Source organism: Panulirus ornatus, chromosome 10 (genome assembly GCF_036320965.1).
Source record: "Panulirus ornatus isolate Po-2019 chromosome 10, ASM3632096v1, whole genome shotgun sequence".
Taxonomy (NCBI): Eukaryota; Metazoa; Arthropoda; class Malacostraca; order Decapoda; family Palinuridae; genus Panulirus; species Panulirus ornatus.
This window is the reverse complement of record NC_092233.1, coordinates 36086947-36103706: the sequence shown is the minus strand read 5'-3', so window position 1 is coordinate 36103706 and position 16760 is coordinate 36086947. Positions and strand designations below refer to the sequence as shown.

The 16760-nt window shown below is 39.4% G+C and overlaps 1 protein-coding gene across 2 annotated transcripts in view; it reads right to left on the bottom strand.

Moving 5' to 3' along the window:
* Nucleotides 1-1356: 1356 nt before the first annotated feature.
* Nucleotides 1357-16760, bottom strand: part of LOC139750903 (proline dehydrogenase 1, mitochondrial-like) — a 528526-nt gene continuing 513122 nt past the window's right edge. For both annotated transcript variants that reach the window (XM_071665786.1, XM_071665787.1), the window contains 2 exons: nucleotides 10252-10392; nucleotides 1357-1578 (listed from right to left, as the gene is read on the bottom strand). In XM_071665786.1, coding sequence (XP_071521887.1) covers nucleotides 1372-1578; nucleotides 10252-10392 — 348 coding nt within the window. In that variant the 3' untranslated portion in view covers nucleotides 1357-1371. The remainder of the gene's footprint in view (nucleotides 1579-10251; nucleotides 10393-16760) is intronic.

Genomic DNA, 16760 nt, shown 5'->3' with positions numbered 1-16760 from the left:
GGGGTCTGGATGTGGAAAGGAAGCTGTGGTTTCGGTGCACTATACATGACAGCTAGAGACTGAGTGTGAACGAATGTGGCCTTTGTTGTCTTTTCCTAGCTCTACCTCATGCGCGTGCGTGGGGGAGGGGGTTGTCATGTCACGTGTGGAGGGGTGGCGACAGGAATGAAAAAAGGCAGCAAGTATGAATTATGTACATGTGTATATATGTATATGTCTGTGTATGCATATATATGTATATGTTGAAATGTATAGGTATGTATATGTGCATGTGTGGACATGTATGTATATACATGTGTATGTGGATGGGTTGGGCCATTCTTTCGTCTGCTCCCTTGTGCTACCTCGTTAACACAGGAGACAGCGACAAAGTATGATAAATAAATAATATAAGTATAATAGTGATAGAAAAAATTATAATAGTATTCATTTATTCATTATACTTTTTTTTATCTCTTACCTTTGGAAAGTAACAACAACAAATGAAAATCACCCTCATCTACCCATATATACTCTCCAGCTTTTTGTACAAAGTACTGTAAATTGAGCCTAACATCCAAGCAAAGTCCTACAGATTACTCCATGTTTCACTAGACCACTTCATATGCACTGGTTCACACCACTGATAGCACATTGTCCCCTAATATACAACATTTATCCTATTCATTTTATCCCATACACATCTTTACCCTTCCAAATGTTCAGGCTACAATACCCTAAAGCTTCCTTCACTCCATCCTCCATCTACTTATTCTCTCCTTCCCCTATGCCTCTTCATTTCAGACAATCAGATCCTCTTACTTTTTCATTACCCTAGCGTGGTAGTATCAGGAACTGGCCTTCAATGAAAAATCTTCATCTTGCTCTTTTATTCCTACTTTTAGAAAAGGAGGAAGGAGTTCATCAGCTAACTCCTGCCCATCTTGGTCACATTTCACAACAGTGTTTCTTAAATCATGGGTTGTAACTTCCACAGAGGTTGCAAGGGAGTTTCTATGGGAGTCGTGAACTATATGCACAGAGCTCATATAAAATGTTTGCTCTAGACCTGACCCTAAATGACTGCGTGAAAAGGAAATAAATATTACTCATATTCAATTCTTTTTTGTTTACACTTGTAATATTTATTTGAAGGCAAAAATAACTCCCTATACCTCTCTTTGTTTACACCTGTAGCAATAATGGGGGATGCAGTGAACAAAGACCCAGATGCAAGGGTCAAGCAAATCTGGCTGACAAACACTGTTTTACAACATGCAAGAGATGTGTGTAGTATTCTTTTTCCTCATCCCCAGAGATAACCATAGTATTTAGGGCTGGTTCAGCATGTTACCCCCAAATAAAAAAAAATACTGAATATCTGCAAAATAATTACCTTATCATTACTGCTGTGTGGATTATGAGCACTACTATGATCTTACATAAGGACTTACCCAGGGGAAATGAGATATGGTCACACATGCCCAAGAGCTGACCAAAGCACAGAACTCTATCCAAAGGATGAATTCCTAACTCACTCATCTTTTTAACAGTGTGGCGAACAGTGTCTTCATTGTGGGATGCAATCATGATGGCAATCTGGCAACAAATTAATCATTGTGAGGTATAATCTTCATAACAGAATGAAAAAAAGAATCATCTCATATGCAAGAGGGAAATAACCAAAATGATAATGACATGAATGAATAAATTGTAAGAGATTTCCTTCATATTTGTTTTAGGGAATATGATATGCAACACATGAACTCAATAATTTTGTGTTCTTTTGAAAATATAAAGAAAGGTACTGCAACATTCCTAATTCAGAACAGCTAATCCACTGTAATTACAGAGTAGCATTTAAATGGCCTTCAAACTATAACTCATGGGAAAACCATATAATAATTCTCAACATGAGCTTCTAACACACAATTATGGTGGTTGTAACAAACCTATAGTGCTAGCATCTATAAAACAGTTCATCTTTGAAGATCTAAGCTTCTTTTATGAAAAGTAATTTTTCAACTTTATACACTGCACAGCCATCAATTGTACATTTATGTCCTCAGATTCTGGTGCTAATAATTATGAATTTAAAAGGCACTGATCAACTGCTATATCCTATGCAATGTGCTTCAGCTACTTGCAATTTCTTCTATAACTGTGCATGACATAGACATGTACACCTTTTTTCACCAATTACTTTTGCCTACTGCTAGTAAAGTATCATTGTAATGTGGCTGTGATAACCCTGAATGGCTAATTACAATACATTATGTCTCCGTAGATATAACCAATGGTCTCTCCATGACTAACTGGATAAGTCTGACCTAAGATATCACAACTGAAAGATGTTTTGAATGGACAACAAATGACAGTGACATTCTAAAAAAAATCATTGAATTGAATGTTACTTACCATAATCTTGATAGCTTTCTCCTGCAAAAGAAACTGAAAATTCCTGACAAACCTAACAATATAAACTACCAACACAATAATACAAAGACCGGTGAAAAACCAACGAAACATGACAAAAAATATCAGGTAAACTTTCTTCATACATATCTTAATTTGTTTAACTGGGACTTGCTAATAATCTGGTGGGTTCTCCTAAAGCAACTAAGAACCTTGATGAACATCCAAAAACTTTAAAGGTGCATGTTTTAAAAATGCAACCAACAGAAAACAAGCTTCCTGATTATCTTTGCTTATTTCAATTAAACTATCCTTTAAACTACGATTTGAAAAATCAGTTTTGAGGGTGAACAGCTCACATTTGGTTCGTTAGATAACAAGATGCATAAATACATAAATTCTAACTACCTTTTCCTCTACACATCTGAGGGGATGGAAATGCTTCTTACACAGCAAACTATGACCTTTGCCTTCTCCCACACCCTATAACTCCTTTCTGCTTCCAAGTCCCCTCCCAGATATCTAAAATCCTTCACTTCCTCCGATTTTTTTCCATTCAAACTTACATCCCAACTAACATGTCCCTCAACCTTGCTAAACCTAATAAGCTTGCCCTCCTCTCAACCTTCTCTATGGGCTCATTGTGCTTCATTAGGTGGTTGGCATCTCCTGTCCTTGAGCTTCCCAATTTTTTTCATATGCCTCTCTCTTTGCTTTGCATTTTATATTCATTTTTCATTATACTTTGTCGTTGTCTCCCGCATTAGCGAGGTAGCGCAAGGAAACAGATGAAAGAATGGCCCAACCCGCCCACATACACATGTACATACATACAGGTCCACACACAGCACATATACATACCTATACATCTCAATGTATACATATATACACACACAGACATATACATACATACACATTTACATAATTCATACTGTCTGCCCTTATTCATTCCCGTCACCACCCCACCACACATGAAATGACAACCTCCACCCCCCCTATGTGCACGAGGCAGCGCTAGGAAAAGATGACAAAGGCCACACTTGTTCACGCTCAGTCTCTAGCTGTCATTATAATGCACCAAAACCACAGCTCCCTTTCCACATCCAGGCCCCACAGAACTTTCCATGGTTTACCCCAGATGGTTCACATGCCCTGGTTCAATCCATTGACAGCACGTCGACCCCGGTATACCACATCATTCCAATTCACTCTATTCCTTGCACGCCTTTCACCCTCCTGCATGTTCAGGCCCCGATCACTCAAAATCTTTTTCACTCCATCTTTCCACCTCCAATTTGGTCTCCCACTTCTTGTTCCCTCCACATCTGACACATATATCCTCTTTGTCAATCTTTCCTCACTCATTCTCTCCATGTGACCAAACCATTTCAAAACACCCTCTTCTGGTCTCTCAACCACACTCTTTTTATTACCAAAAATCTCTCTTACCCTTCATTACTTACCTGATCAAACCACCTCACACCACATATTGTCCTTAAACATCTCATTTCCAACACATCCATCCTCCTCTGCACAACTCTATCTATAGCCCACTTACGCTTCCATGGTTCCATCTGCTGCCAAATCCACTCCCAGATATCTAAACTGCTTCACTTCCTCCAGTTTTTCTCCATTCAAACTTACCTCCCAATTGACGTGTCCTTCAACCCTAATGTACCTAATAACCTTGCTCTTATTCACATTTACTCTCAGCTTTCTTCTTTCACACACTTTACCAAAATCAGTCACCAGCTTCTGCAGTTTCTCATCCAAATCAGCCACCAGCACTGTATCATCACCAAACAACAATTGATTCACTTCCCAAGCTCTCTCATCCACAACAGACTGCATACTTGCACCTCTTTCCAAAACTCTTGCATTCACCTCTCTAACAACCTCATCCATAAACAAATTAAACAACCATGGAGACATCACGCACCCCTGCCGAAAACCAACATTCACTGAGAACCAATCACTTTCCTCTCTTCCTACACGTACACATGCCTTACATCCTCGATAAAAACTTTTCACTGCTTCTATCAACTTACCTCCCACACCATATATTCTTAATACCTTCCACAGAGCATCTCTATCAACTCTATCATAAGCCTTCTCCTGATCCATAAATGCTACATACAAATCCATATGCTTTTCTAAGTATTTCTCACATACATTTTTCAAAGCAAACACCTGATCCACACATCCTCTACCACTTCTGAAACCACACTGCTCTTCCCCAACCTGATGCTCTGTACATGCCTTCACCCTCTCAATCAATACCCTCCTATATAATTTACCAGGAATACTCAACAAACTTATACCTCTGTAATTTGAGCATTCACTCTTATCCCCTTTGCCTTTGTACAATGGCACTATGCAAGCATTCCGCCAGTCCTCAGGCACCTCACCATGAGTCATACATATATTAAATAACCTTACCAACCAGTCAACAATACAGTCATCCCATTTTTTAATAAATTCCACTGCAATACCATCCAAACCCGCTGCCTCGCCGGCTTTCACCTTCCGCAAAGCTTTTACTACGTCTTCTCTGTTTACCAAATCATTCTCCCTAACTCTCCCACTTTGCACACCACCTCAATCAAAACACCCTATATCTGCCACTCTATTAGCAAACACATTCAACAAACCTTTAAAATACTCACTCCATCTCCTTCTCACATCACCACTACTTGTTATCACCTCTCCATTTGCCCCCTTCTCTGATGTGCCCATTTGTTCCCTTGTCTTACACACTTTGTTTACCTCCTTCCAAAACATCTTTTTATTCTCACTAAAATTTAATGATACTCTCTCACCCCAACTCTCATTTGCCCTCTTTTTTGCCTCTTTAACCTTTCTCTTGACCTCCTGTCTCTTTCTTTTATACATCTCCCACTCATTTGCATTATTTCCCTGCAAAAATCGTCCAAATGCCTCTCTCTTCTCTATCACTAATAATCTTACTTCTTCATCCCACCACTCTCTACACTTTCTAATCTGCCCACCTCCCATGCATCTCATGCCACAAGCATCTTTTGCACAAGCCATCACTGCTTCCCTAAATACATCCCATTCCTCCCCCACTCCCCTTATGTCCTTTGTTCTCACCTTTTTCCATTCTGTACTCACAGTCTCCTGGTACTTCCTCACACAAGTCTCCTTCCCAAGCTCACTTACTCTCACCACTCTCTTCACCCAAATATTTTCTCTTCTTTTCTAAAAACCTCTACAAATCTTCACCTTTGTCTCCACAAGATAATGATCAGACATCCCTCCAGTTGCACCTCTCAGCACATTAACATCCAAAAGTCTCTCTTTCTCACGCCTATCGATTAACACATAATCCAATAACGCTCCCCGGCCATCTATCCTACTCACATACGTATATTTATGTATATCTCTCTTTTTAAACTAGGTATTCCCAATCACCAGTCCTTTTTCAGCACATAAATCTACAAGTACTTCATCATTTCCATTTACAACACTGAACACCCCATGTACACCAGTTATTCCCTCAACTGCCACATTACTCGCCTTTGCATTCAAATCCCCCAACACTATAACCCCGTCTCGTGCATCAAAACTACTAACACACTCACTGAGCTGCTCCCAAAACACTTGCCTCTCATGATCTTTCTTCTCATGCCCAGGTGCAAATGCAAATATAATCACCCATCTCTCTCCATCCACTTTCAGTTTAACCCATATCAATCTAGAATTTACTTTCTTACACTCTGTCACATACTCCCACCACTCCTGTTTCAGGAGTAGTGCTACTCCTTCCCTTGCTCTTGTCCTCTCACTGAACCCTGACTTTACTCCCAAGACATTCCCAAACCACTCTTCCCCTTTACCCTTGAGCTTCGTTTCACTCAGAGCCAAAACATCCAGGTTCCTTTCCTCAAACATACTACCTATCTCTCCTTTTTTCTCATCTTGGTTAAATCCACACACATTTAGACACCCCAATCTGAGCCTTCAAGGAGGATGAGCACTCCCTGCATGTCTCCTTCTTCTCCTGTCTTTTATATCTTCATTTTGCTTCCTCTGTTCTTGCGTCATCTTGCCTATGCATTTGCGTTTTATGGTTTTTCATAACTCATAAATGCTCCTTGCACTAAGCCTTGTCTAAATGCAATAGAACTTGTTTTTAGCCAAAAAGGGTGGGCAGACACCTGCCACCTGCCAAACATCATCTAACTATGCATGGCAACAGATTCACTGGCTTTAAAAGTTAACTGTCGACATCTGAAGTTATGAAACCTTAAACAAGGAGTTCACATCTCATGCTCACTGTTGCTTAGTGAACCAGTGTATTCATCACACAATGAAAATTTGTCACTCATCAAAGTGGCCAAATCTTGTCTTAAATAGGAACGCCTGGAAAAAGAGTCCTTGGAGGTTATATGTAATAATAATAATAATAATAATAATAATAATAATAATAATAATAATAATAATAATGATAATAGTTAATAATAATAATAATAATAATAAATGGGAAACAGAAGAAGGAGTCACACGGGGAGTGCTCATACTCCTCGAAGGCTCAGATTGGGGTGCCTAAATGTGTGTGGATGTAACCAAGATGTGAAAAAAGGAGAGATAGGTAGTATGTTTGAGGAAAGGAACCTGGATGTTTTGGCTCTGAGTGAAACGAAGCTCAAGGGTGAAGGGGAAGAGTGGTTTGGGAATGTCTTGGGAGTAAAGTCAGGGGTTAGTGAGAGGACAAGAGCAAGGGAAGGAGTAGCAGTACTCCTGAAACAGGAGTTGTGGGAGTACGTGATAGAATGTAAGAAAGGAAATTCTCGATTAATATGGGTAAAACTGAAAGTTGATGGAGAGAGATGGGTGATTATTGGTGCATATGCACCTGGGCATGAGAAGAAAGATCATGAGAGGCAAGTGTTTTGGGAGCAGCTGAATGAGTGTGTTAGTGGTTTTGATGCACGAGACCGGGTTATAGTGATGGGTGATTTGAATGCAAAGGTGAGTAATGTGGCAGTTGAGGGAATAATTGGTATACATGGGGTGTTCAGTGTTGTAAATGGAAATGGTGAAGAGCTTGTAGATTTATGTGCTGAAAAAGGACTGATGATTGGGAATACCTGGTTTAAAAAGCGAGATATACATATGTATACTTATGTAAGTAGGAGAGATGGCCAGAGAGCGTTATTGGATTACGTGTTAATTGACAGGCGCGCGAAAGAGAGACTTTTGGATGTTAATGTGCTGAGAGGTGCAAGTGGAGGGATGTCTGATCATTATCTTGTGGAGGCTAAGGTGAAGATTTGTATGGGTTTTCAGAAAAAAAGATTGAATGTTGGGGTGAAGAGGGTGGTGAGAGTAAGTGAGCTCGGGAAGGAGACTTGTGTGAGGAAGTACCAGGAGAGACTGAGTACAGAATGGAAAAAGGTGAGAACAATGGAAGTAAGGGGAGTGGGGGAGGAATGGGATGTATTTAGGGAATCAGTGATGGATTGCGCAAAAGATGCTTGTGGCATGAGAAGAGTGGGAGGTGGGTTGATTAGAAAGGGTAGTGAGTGGTGGGATGAAGAAGTAAGAGTATTAGTGAAATAGAAGAGAGAGGCATTTGGACGATTTTTGCAGGGAAAAAATGCAGTTGAGTGGGAGACGTATAAAAGAAAGAGACAGGAGGTCAAGAGAAAGGTGCAAGAGGTGAAAAAAAGGGCAAATGAGAGTTGGGGTGAGAGAGTATCATTAAATTTTAGGGAGAATAAAAAGATGTTCTGGAAGGAGGTAAATAAAGTGCGTAAGACAAGGCAGCAAATGGGAACTTCAGTGAAGGGCGCAAATGGGGAGGTGATAACAAGTAGTGGTGATGTAAGAAGGAGATGGAGTGAGTATTTTGAAGGTTTGTTGAATGTGTTTGATGAGAGAGTGGCAGATATAGGGTGTTTTGGTCGAGGTGGTGTGCAAAGTGAGAGGGTTAGGGAAAATGATTTGGTAAACAGAGAAGAGGTAGTAAAAGCTTTGCGGAAGATGAAAGTCGGCAAGGCAGCAGGTTTGGATGGTATTGCAGTGGAATTTATTAAAAAAGGGGGTGACTGTATTGTTGACTGGTTGGTAAGGTTATTCAATATATGTATGACTCACGGTGAGGTGCCTGAGGATTGGCGGAATGCATGCATAGTGCCATTGTACAAAGGCAAAGGGGATAAGAGTGAGTGCTCAAATTACAGAGGTATAAGTTTGTTGAGTATTCCTGGTAAATTATATGGGAGGGTATTGATTGAGAGGGTGAAAGCATGTACAGAGCATCAGATTGGGGAAGAGCAGTGTGGTTTCAGAAGTGGTAGAGGATGTGTGGATCAGGTGTTTGCTTTGAAGAATGTATGTGAGAAATACTTAGAAAAGCAAATGGATTTGTATGTAGCATTTATGGATCTGGAGAAGGCATATGATAGAGTTGATAGAGATGCTCTGTGGAAGGTATTAAGAATATATCGTGTGGGAGGCAAGTTGTTAGAAGCACTGAAAAGTTTTTATCTAGGATGTAAGGCATGTGTACGTGTAGGAAGAGAGGAAAGGTGATTGGTTCTCAGTGAATGTAGGTTTGCGGCAGGGGTGTGTGATGTCTCCATGGTTGTTTAATTTGTTTATGGATGGGGTTGTTAGGGAGGTGAATGCAAGAGTTTTGGAAAGAGGGGCAAGTATGAAGTCTGTTGGGGATGAGAGAGCTTGGGAAGTGAGTCAGTTGTTGTTCGCCGATGATACAGCGCTGGTGGCTGATTCGTGTGAGAAACTGCAGAAGCTGGTGACTGAGTTTGGTAAAGTGTGTGAAAGAAGAAAGTTAAGAGTAAATGTGAATAAGAGCAAGGTTATTAGGTACAGTAGGGTTGAGGGTCAAGTCAATTGGGAGGTGAGTTTGAATGGAGAAAAACTGGAGGAAGTGAAGTGTTTTAGATATCTGGGAGTGGATCTGGCAGCGGATGGAACCATGGAAGCGGAAGTGGATCATAGGGTGGGGGAGGGGGCGAAAATTCTGGGAGCCTTGAAGAATGTGTGGAGGTCGAGAACATTATCTCGGAAAGCAAAAATGAGTATGTTTGAAGGAATAGCGATTCCAACAATGTTGTATGGTTGCGAGGCGTGGGCTATGGATAGAGTTGTGCGCAGGAGGATGGAGGTGCTGGAAATGAGATGTTTGAGGACAATGTGTGGTGTGAGGTGGTTTGATCGAGTAAGTAACGTAAGGGTAAGAGAGATGTGTGGAAATAAAAAGAGCGTGGTTGAGAGAGCAGAAGAGGGTGTTTTGAAATGGTTTGGGCACATGGAGAGAATGAGTGAGGAAAGATTGACCAAGAGGATATATGTGTCGGAGGTGGAGGGAACGAGGAGAAGAGGGAGACCAAATTGGAGGTGGAAAGATGGAGTGAAAAAGATTTTGTGTGATCGGGGCCTGAACATGCAGGAGGGTGAAAGGAGGGCAAGGAATAGAGTGAATTGGAGCGATGTGGTATACCGGGGTTGACGTGCTGTCAGTGGATTAAATCGGGGCATGTGAAGCGTCTGGGGTAAACCATGGAAAGCTGTGTAGGTATGTATAGTTGCGTGTGTGGACGTATGTATATACAGGTGTATGGGGGTGGGTTGGGCCATTTCTTTCGTCTGTTTCCTTGCACTACCTCGCAAACGCGGGAGACAAAAAAAAAAAAAAAAAAATAATAATAATAATAATAATAATAAAAATAAAAGTAATAATAATAATAATAATATTAATAATAATAATAATAATAATGTCATTTACAAAAGAGAGCTGATAATATCTAAATTTGTACATTGGGGTACATTGTATGTCATTAACGAAGTACAGAGCTATTACATACATACCTTCTGTGTTTCTCCAATTGACTTATTAAATTTGATTCGGCGAAGGCATTCCTCAAGACAGTCATGATACATCTCAGTAGTTGCCTCATAATCAGGATTTACTGGATCTTCATAACCAAGCTCTTCTGCACGGGCACGCTCCTGAAAGGAAGACAAATTGTGATAGGTTTTCTTTTCGAAGGTCCATTCATGACAGCCATATACAGATACACCACCAATTTTCCGGCACTCTTGGTTCCAAAGCCTTGCTGGATTAACCATTTTGCCAGACCAACCATGGTCATGTAATAATAATTCACCAACACACCTCTATCCCACTAATTATACATCTCCCATGTGTCTAACGTATACCATGGACTGCTAGAAATCTAGATTAAACAAATATTAAATGTTTGAGCACCATAAGATGGTAAGTCTGTCCTTAGAATGTTTGAATCCTGTGGGGTCTTCTTTGTCTTCTGTTGTTAATGTTTCCCTAGGTGTGCATCACCAGAATAATGCAGTTTCATCTGCATTATACACCTGCTCAGGACTAAGGTGCCCATCAGCTATGAATTTTGCAAATTCGTCCACATACTTGGCAGCTCCTTCATGGTTTGCAGACCGCTTTTCTGCACAACACTTTATTCATGAAACCTTTGAAGCCATCCTTCACTCTAGTCACGCTTATGTTGTAATTTAAGTTCTTTATGGAACAACTGAGCCTGGTCCATTATCACACTACCTGACAAGTCCACTCCATCACTCCGATGCTGTTGAAACCATTCCATCATCACTCGATCATGCTCAGTACTCTTACCATCTTTCATAGCTTTTCTAATCGTCATTTGCTTCTTGGAATCACTGTCTGCATAGAATTTCAATACTTTCTCCCTTTGCTTCTTTATATCAAAAAAATTTGATGAACCAATACTGTAGATGTAACACAGCTTATACACCGAAACACCATGGTCCATTTTTTCAACAGTTCTACTTTATCTTGGATTGATATGGACTGGTGTTTATGTTTGACACCATGACTGACGCTCTCATATGTCTTAGAAGCTATGGCTAGGATTAAATTTAAGCAAAATAAGCTAAGAATCTCACAAAATTGCAGTGTAAAGAATGTAAATAAGTGTGCCCTACATACAACACCATCTGTGGCCGCCCAGTAAACTAGTCTGGTGGCCGCAATAATTTCAAGTTCCCTCATGTAATTTTGTCGTGACTAAACGAGGTACCCAACCATCAGTTGCTGGAAAATTGGTGGTGTACCTGTACTCTGAAATAAAGACTATCCATGGGTACAAAAAACATTGTCTGACTCCATATATTTTCAAAGACTATACATGACTAAGATTTACTGCAGATACCAGAATATGATGCTCTCAGGGTGAAATCATTGTACATCAAGTCACTGAGACTAGTGTTTCTCATGGTGTCAACACTAGGAATCTGCCTCAGTGTGCCTCATACCTATCTTGAGGGAAGTATATTATTTCTTCACTCTTCCTGCCTGCAGCTTATTTTGGGAATTTAACTTAGGGTTGAAGTATTTCTTCCATCTGTGGTTCAAAAACATTGGCCCTTACCTTTCTAAGGAGGAAAAAGCTCAAATTCTCGGCTGGAAGCAAATAAATGTGGGCATAAGTGAGATTTTTAGACACACTGGGCACTTTATATGAACAATTAGGTGGCTGCCTCCAGCAACACCTCATCAATGCCTTGCCTCAATCAGATTAAGGCCCTATGGACCCATAACATGGAACACTGCCAATTCCATGCTCAGCATCTACAGATAGTAACCAAGGCCAAAGGAGAGATAACAAAGTCCTAAAATGTAAGTGTGACATCACCTTTGAAAATGTAAGGGGGTGGCAGACACTTTTTTTTTTGTGGACACCATACTTTTCTGCACATTTTACAATATTTTGATGCAGGAAATATTTAGGAATTAAGACTGTCATTATATTCAACTATTTCTAGGAATAAAATTGATCCTAAATCTTTGGTGGTAGGTCAAGTATTACTTACCAAAGATGCAGATTTCCCTTCACTCATGAAGATGGGTGACACATTGGTGATAAAGACAGTGATCTTTAATCTTATCCAAAGATTACATGGGTTGCTTAAAATTTCCAGAGCTCATTCATATAAAAATCAATAAAAAGATAATATACAAGAAAGCTTGAAAAAGATAAGAAAGCAAAGTCTACACGAAACACCTCCTTAAATTATGGTATTTCTGAATACACTAAATACAGTTTATTGGAAAGGTGCATAATGTTTTTAATATTCAAATAATTCATGGACAAAAGTTATCACTGAGCCCATGCCTTAATTTATCAAGTACAAGTAAGTCAATTTTGATTGCTGTTTTGAAAGGCCAATAATCCTTTACTTATTTTCCAGAGTGAGTAGAATTTTATCAGCCAAGGGAAAATACAAAGGAATTCTCACGGCAACAGACCAGTGGCTCCTTTCAAGTCTGTTTGTGATAGTAGAAGATATCGGAAACTCACAGATTAGTGTGGTAAAAGTTGGAACACATACAGATAATTCAAAGAAAATAACCAGAAAATTGTCTGTGTGAATAAAGAGGAACAAATAATGTAAGTCGTGGACTTGCAGCAAAATACTTAGCAAGTCTATTCCTAAATGTATCTATAGTACTACTTTCAACCACTCTGATTGACAGATTGTTCCATATGTTAAGAATCCTGTTGAAGAAAAAGTACTTTGCCTTATTTGGGGTAAAACATTTGCCCACAAGTTTGTATCCATTACTATGAATGAAATCAGATGAATCAAGTCTTAAGTAATTTGAAAGATCAAGATATCAAAGCCTTTGATAATTTGGAAAACTTAGATCACCTCTTAATCTTCGCTTTTCTAAGCTAAATAGATTCAAGTTGTTTAATCTGCTCTCTTAGGATTTATTTCTCAGCCCAAGAATTATCTTGATAGCTTGACACAGCACTCTCTCCATTCTATCTAAGTCCTCTTTAGGTAGGATGACCTAAACTAATACAATATTCAAGAAGGGAATGAACCAATGCATTCTTTTTATGGCTTCTGTGCACTGCTTACTTGGTTTTAATTCACCCGAGATTATCACATCCATCTCTTTCTTCAATTACCTTTTGCAGTTAACAAGAATTCATACTAAGGCTTGTCTTCTCATTTTGGCTATTATATGTAAGACTTTGCACTTATTGATATTAAAATGCATTTGCCACCGATGAGCCTCATCCATCAGTCTGTCTATCTCAGTTTGAAGCAGTAAACATTCAAGTTTGTAGACTTATTTCCCACCTTTGTATCATCAGGAAATTTTGATATTTTGTAGTACAGCCCATCATCAGTACCATTAAAATATATGGAAAAGAGAAACTGGCTCAAGACTATATCTAATATGTCTAACCATTCTGTGGCTTGACCATTAATCACAACTCTTTGTTTATGGACAGTCAACCAATTTCCTATCCAAAGAAGTACAACCCTATCAGTGCCATGTAACTTAATTTTTGCAAGTAGTCTTTCATGCAGAACCTTGTCATATGCTTTTTGAAAATCTAGATTGATGATATAAACTGCTATATTTTCATCATACACGTTAATTATATCCTCATAAAAAAGGTTTGTTAGACATGGGTAACTTCATCAAAAAAATCATGCTGAGAATCATATAAGTGGTGGTCCTCTAAATGATTTACAATTCTATACTGAATGATGGTTTTCATAAGTTTTCCGACTACAGATATTAAACTAATTGGACGATAATTTTTGGGTGGTGATTTATTACCTTTTTTGAATATCGGTGTTACAGTTACAAACTTCCATTTATCTGGAACTTTTCCCATAGCAAGTGACTTATTGACAAAAGCAGTCAAGATAGGAAGTTTTGGTAAGCAGGCAATAACCAGGGTAGTATATTACCTGTACTACCTGACTGGGTATTAGGGGTTTAGTGATAACTGCTTAATGAGCCAGCACTTCAGTGGTTGTCAAGTTGCACTCCTCTGACCCAGGTAGCTATCTTTTCTTTCTAACTCACTTATATGTGGACTACTGGCATTCTGTCCACAAACATACAATCTCTCTGTGTCATTGTGTCATACATAATGCTTGACAACACTCCTGTGGTGAGCACTTTGCGCTAGCCTTGCCTTTCGGCAAAATGTTAGAAGTAGATAGAAGTTGTAGGTAGGAACATTAGGCAGGAGCATTAGGTAGAAACATTTGATAGAAGTAGTAAGTAGGAGCATTAGATAAAGGTAGTCATTAGGAACATTAGGTAAGAGCCTCTCCAAACACTGTACTAGAGTTGCTTTCTACCAGTGGCCTGTTAAGGGTGAGGCACTAAGGGTTAAGAAGCTGCTCTGGAATTCATTAGTTATGGAGACTCTGCTGCCATGGTCACCCCCTTGAGGGAGTTCCAAATGGAACAGGCATGAGAAATATAGATAGAATGATAGTCAAAGGCTTAATTATCTCATATTATGCCTCTTTCATGTCCTTGGATAAAACTTATCACAGCCTGTTCTTTTATTCATTTTCATTCTGTTTAATGCTGGTATGTCTTCAGCCTTTATGTCTCCTCTATAATCAGTGAAACTGGACTTGGGACATGGCTTTTGCCTATGATTGTAAATGCAGATGCAAAAAAGCCAGATAATATTTTTACCATAGGTGACTTGGTTCTTGAACTAAGACACCGTTTTCTGTAATCAATGAACCAATGACTGGGTAATGACCCTCTTGCTTTTAACATAACTGTAAAACTCCTTAGGGTTTCTTTTGCTATTTTCGGCAATATACACTTCATACTGACCTTTCCTTTGTCGTATAACTCTCTTACTTTCTCTATGTGAATTTACTTACTCTGTCATGTTGGTCACTGGCCTCTTTGCATTTCTAATGAGCTACTGTCTTAAAAAGAAAGGCCTTATTTTTACTTCCCCATTCCACCATCCAAGCTTCGTTTTAGAAGTAGACAGTTTACAAAACATTGGCACAAATGCTCCCTCTACTACTTTGAAGGTTTCACTGAAGAATTTCCAAACTATGTTCAAGTCATTTCCATTAATCATATCATCCATGGTTTGTCTGTCAAGAGGAGTGCACAGATTATTAAAATCAGCATCTTTAATTTTTTTTCACAGCAATCATGTTGAATAACATTATGTGCAGTGTTGAAAGTGACCTCAAAAGTAAGTTGTCAGTGATCGCTTATATCAAAATTTACTCCAACTTCAACATTATTACATTATATACACAATTCTCATTTGTAGTTAAAACTAAACCCAATATACTCTTATCAAGAGTAGGTTTCTTGACTAATTGGATCAGTGAACTATTAAGCAAATTTGGGTAAAGTCCATGCCTGAAGCTATTGGAAAGGGATTCTCCCTATCTAGATTCTGATTCTTATAAGAATCAGTCATGTCCTGGTTATGTCCATGTTTATCTTTGGATGGATTTCATGTTATTGAAATTTACAGGCACTTCAACATGATCCATACACACACTGAATATCCTTATCAACCCATCAAAAACACAGTCACCCCCTTTCTTAATAAATTCAACTGCAATAAGACTGATTTGGACATATGCAGAGAATGGGTGAGGAAAAAATGCATCAGAGGTGGAGGTAACAAGAAGAAGGAGACCAAATTGGAGGTGATAGGAGGGAGTAAAAAAGAGTTTGAGCGATCAGGGCCTGAACATACAGGAGGGTGAAATGCGTGCAAGGAATAGAGTGAATTGGAATGATGTGGTATACCAGGGTCGAAGTGCTGTCAGTGGACTGAACCAAGTCATGTGAAACATCTGGGGTAAACCATGGAAAGGTCTGTGGGGCCGGGATGTGGATAGGGAGGTGTGATTTCACTGCATTACAGACAACAGCTAGAGACTGAGTGTGAAAAAATGTCGCTTTTTTTGCCTGTTTTCCTGGTACTACCTCACTGGAGCAGGGGGTTCTGATGCTGCTTCCTGTGGGAAAAGGTAGTGCCAGGAATAGATGAAAGCAAACAAATATGAATATGATGATACAGTGCTGGTGGCTGATTCATGTGAGAAACTGCAGAAGCTGGTGACTGAGTTTGGTAAAGTGTGTGAAAGAAGAAAGTTGAGAGTAAATGTGAACAAGAGCAAGGTTATTAGGTACAGTAGGGCTGAGGGACAAGTCAATTAGGAGGTAAGTTTGAATGGAGAAAAACTGGAGGAAGTGAAGTGTTTTAGATATCTGGGAGTGGATTTAGCAGCGGATGGAACAATGGAGGCCGAAGTGAATCATAGGGTGGGGGAGGGAGCGAAAGTTCTGGGAGCGTTGAAGAATGTGTGGAAGTCAAGAACATTATCTCAGAAAGCAAAAATGGGTATGTTTGAAGGAATAGTGGTTCCAACAATAATATATGGTTGCGAGGCAAGGACTATAGATAGAGTTGTGTGTAGGAGGGTGGATGTGCTGGAAATGAGATGTTTGAGGACAATATGTGGTGTGAGGTGGTTTGATCGAGTAA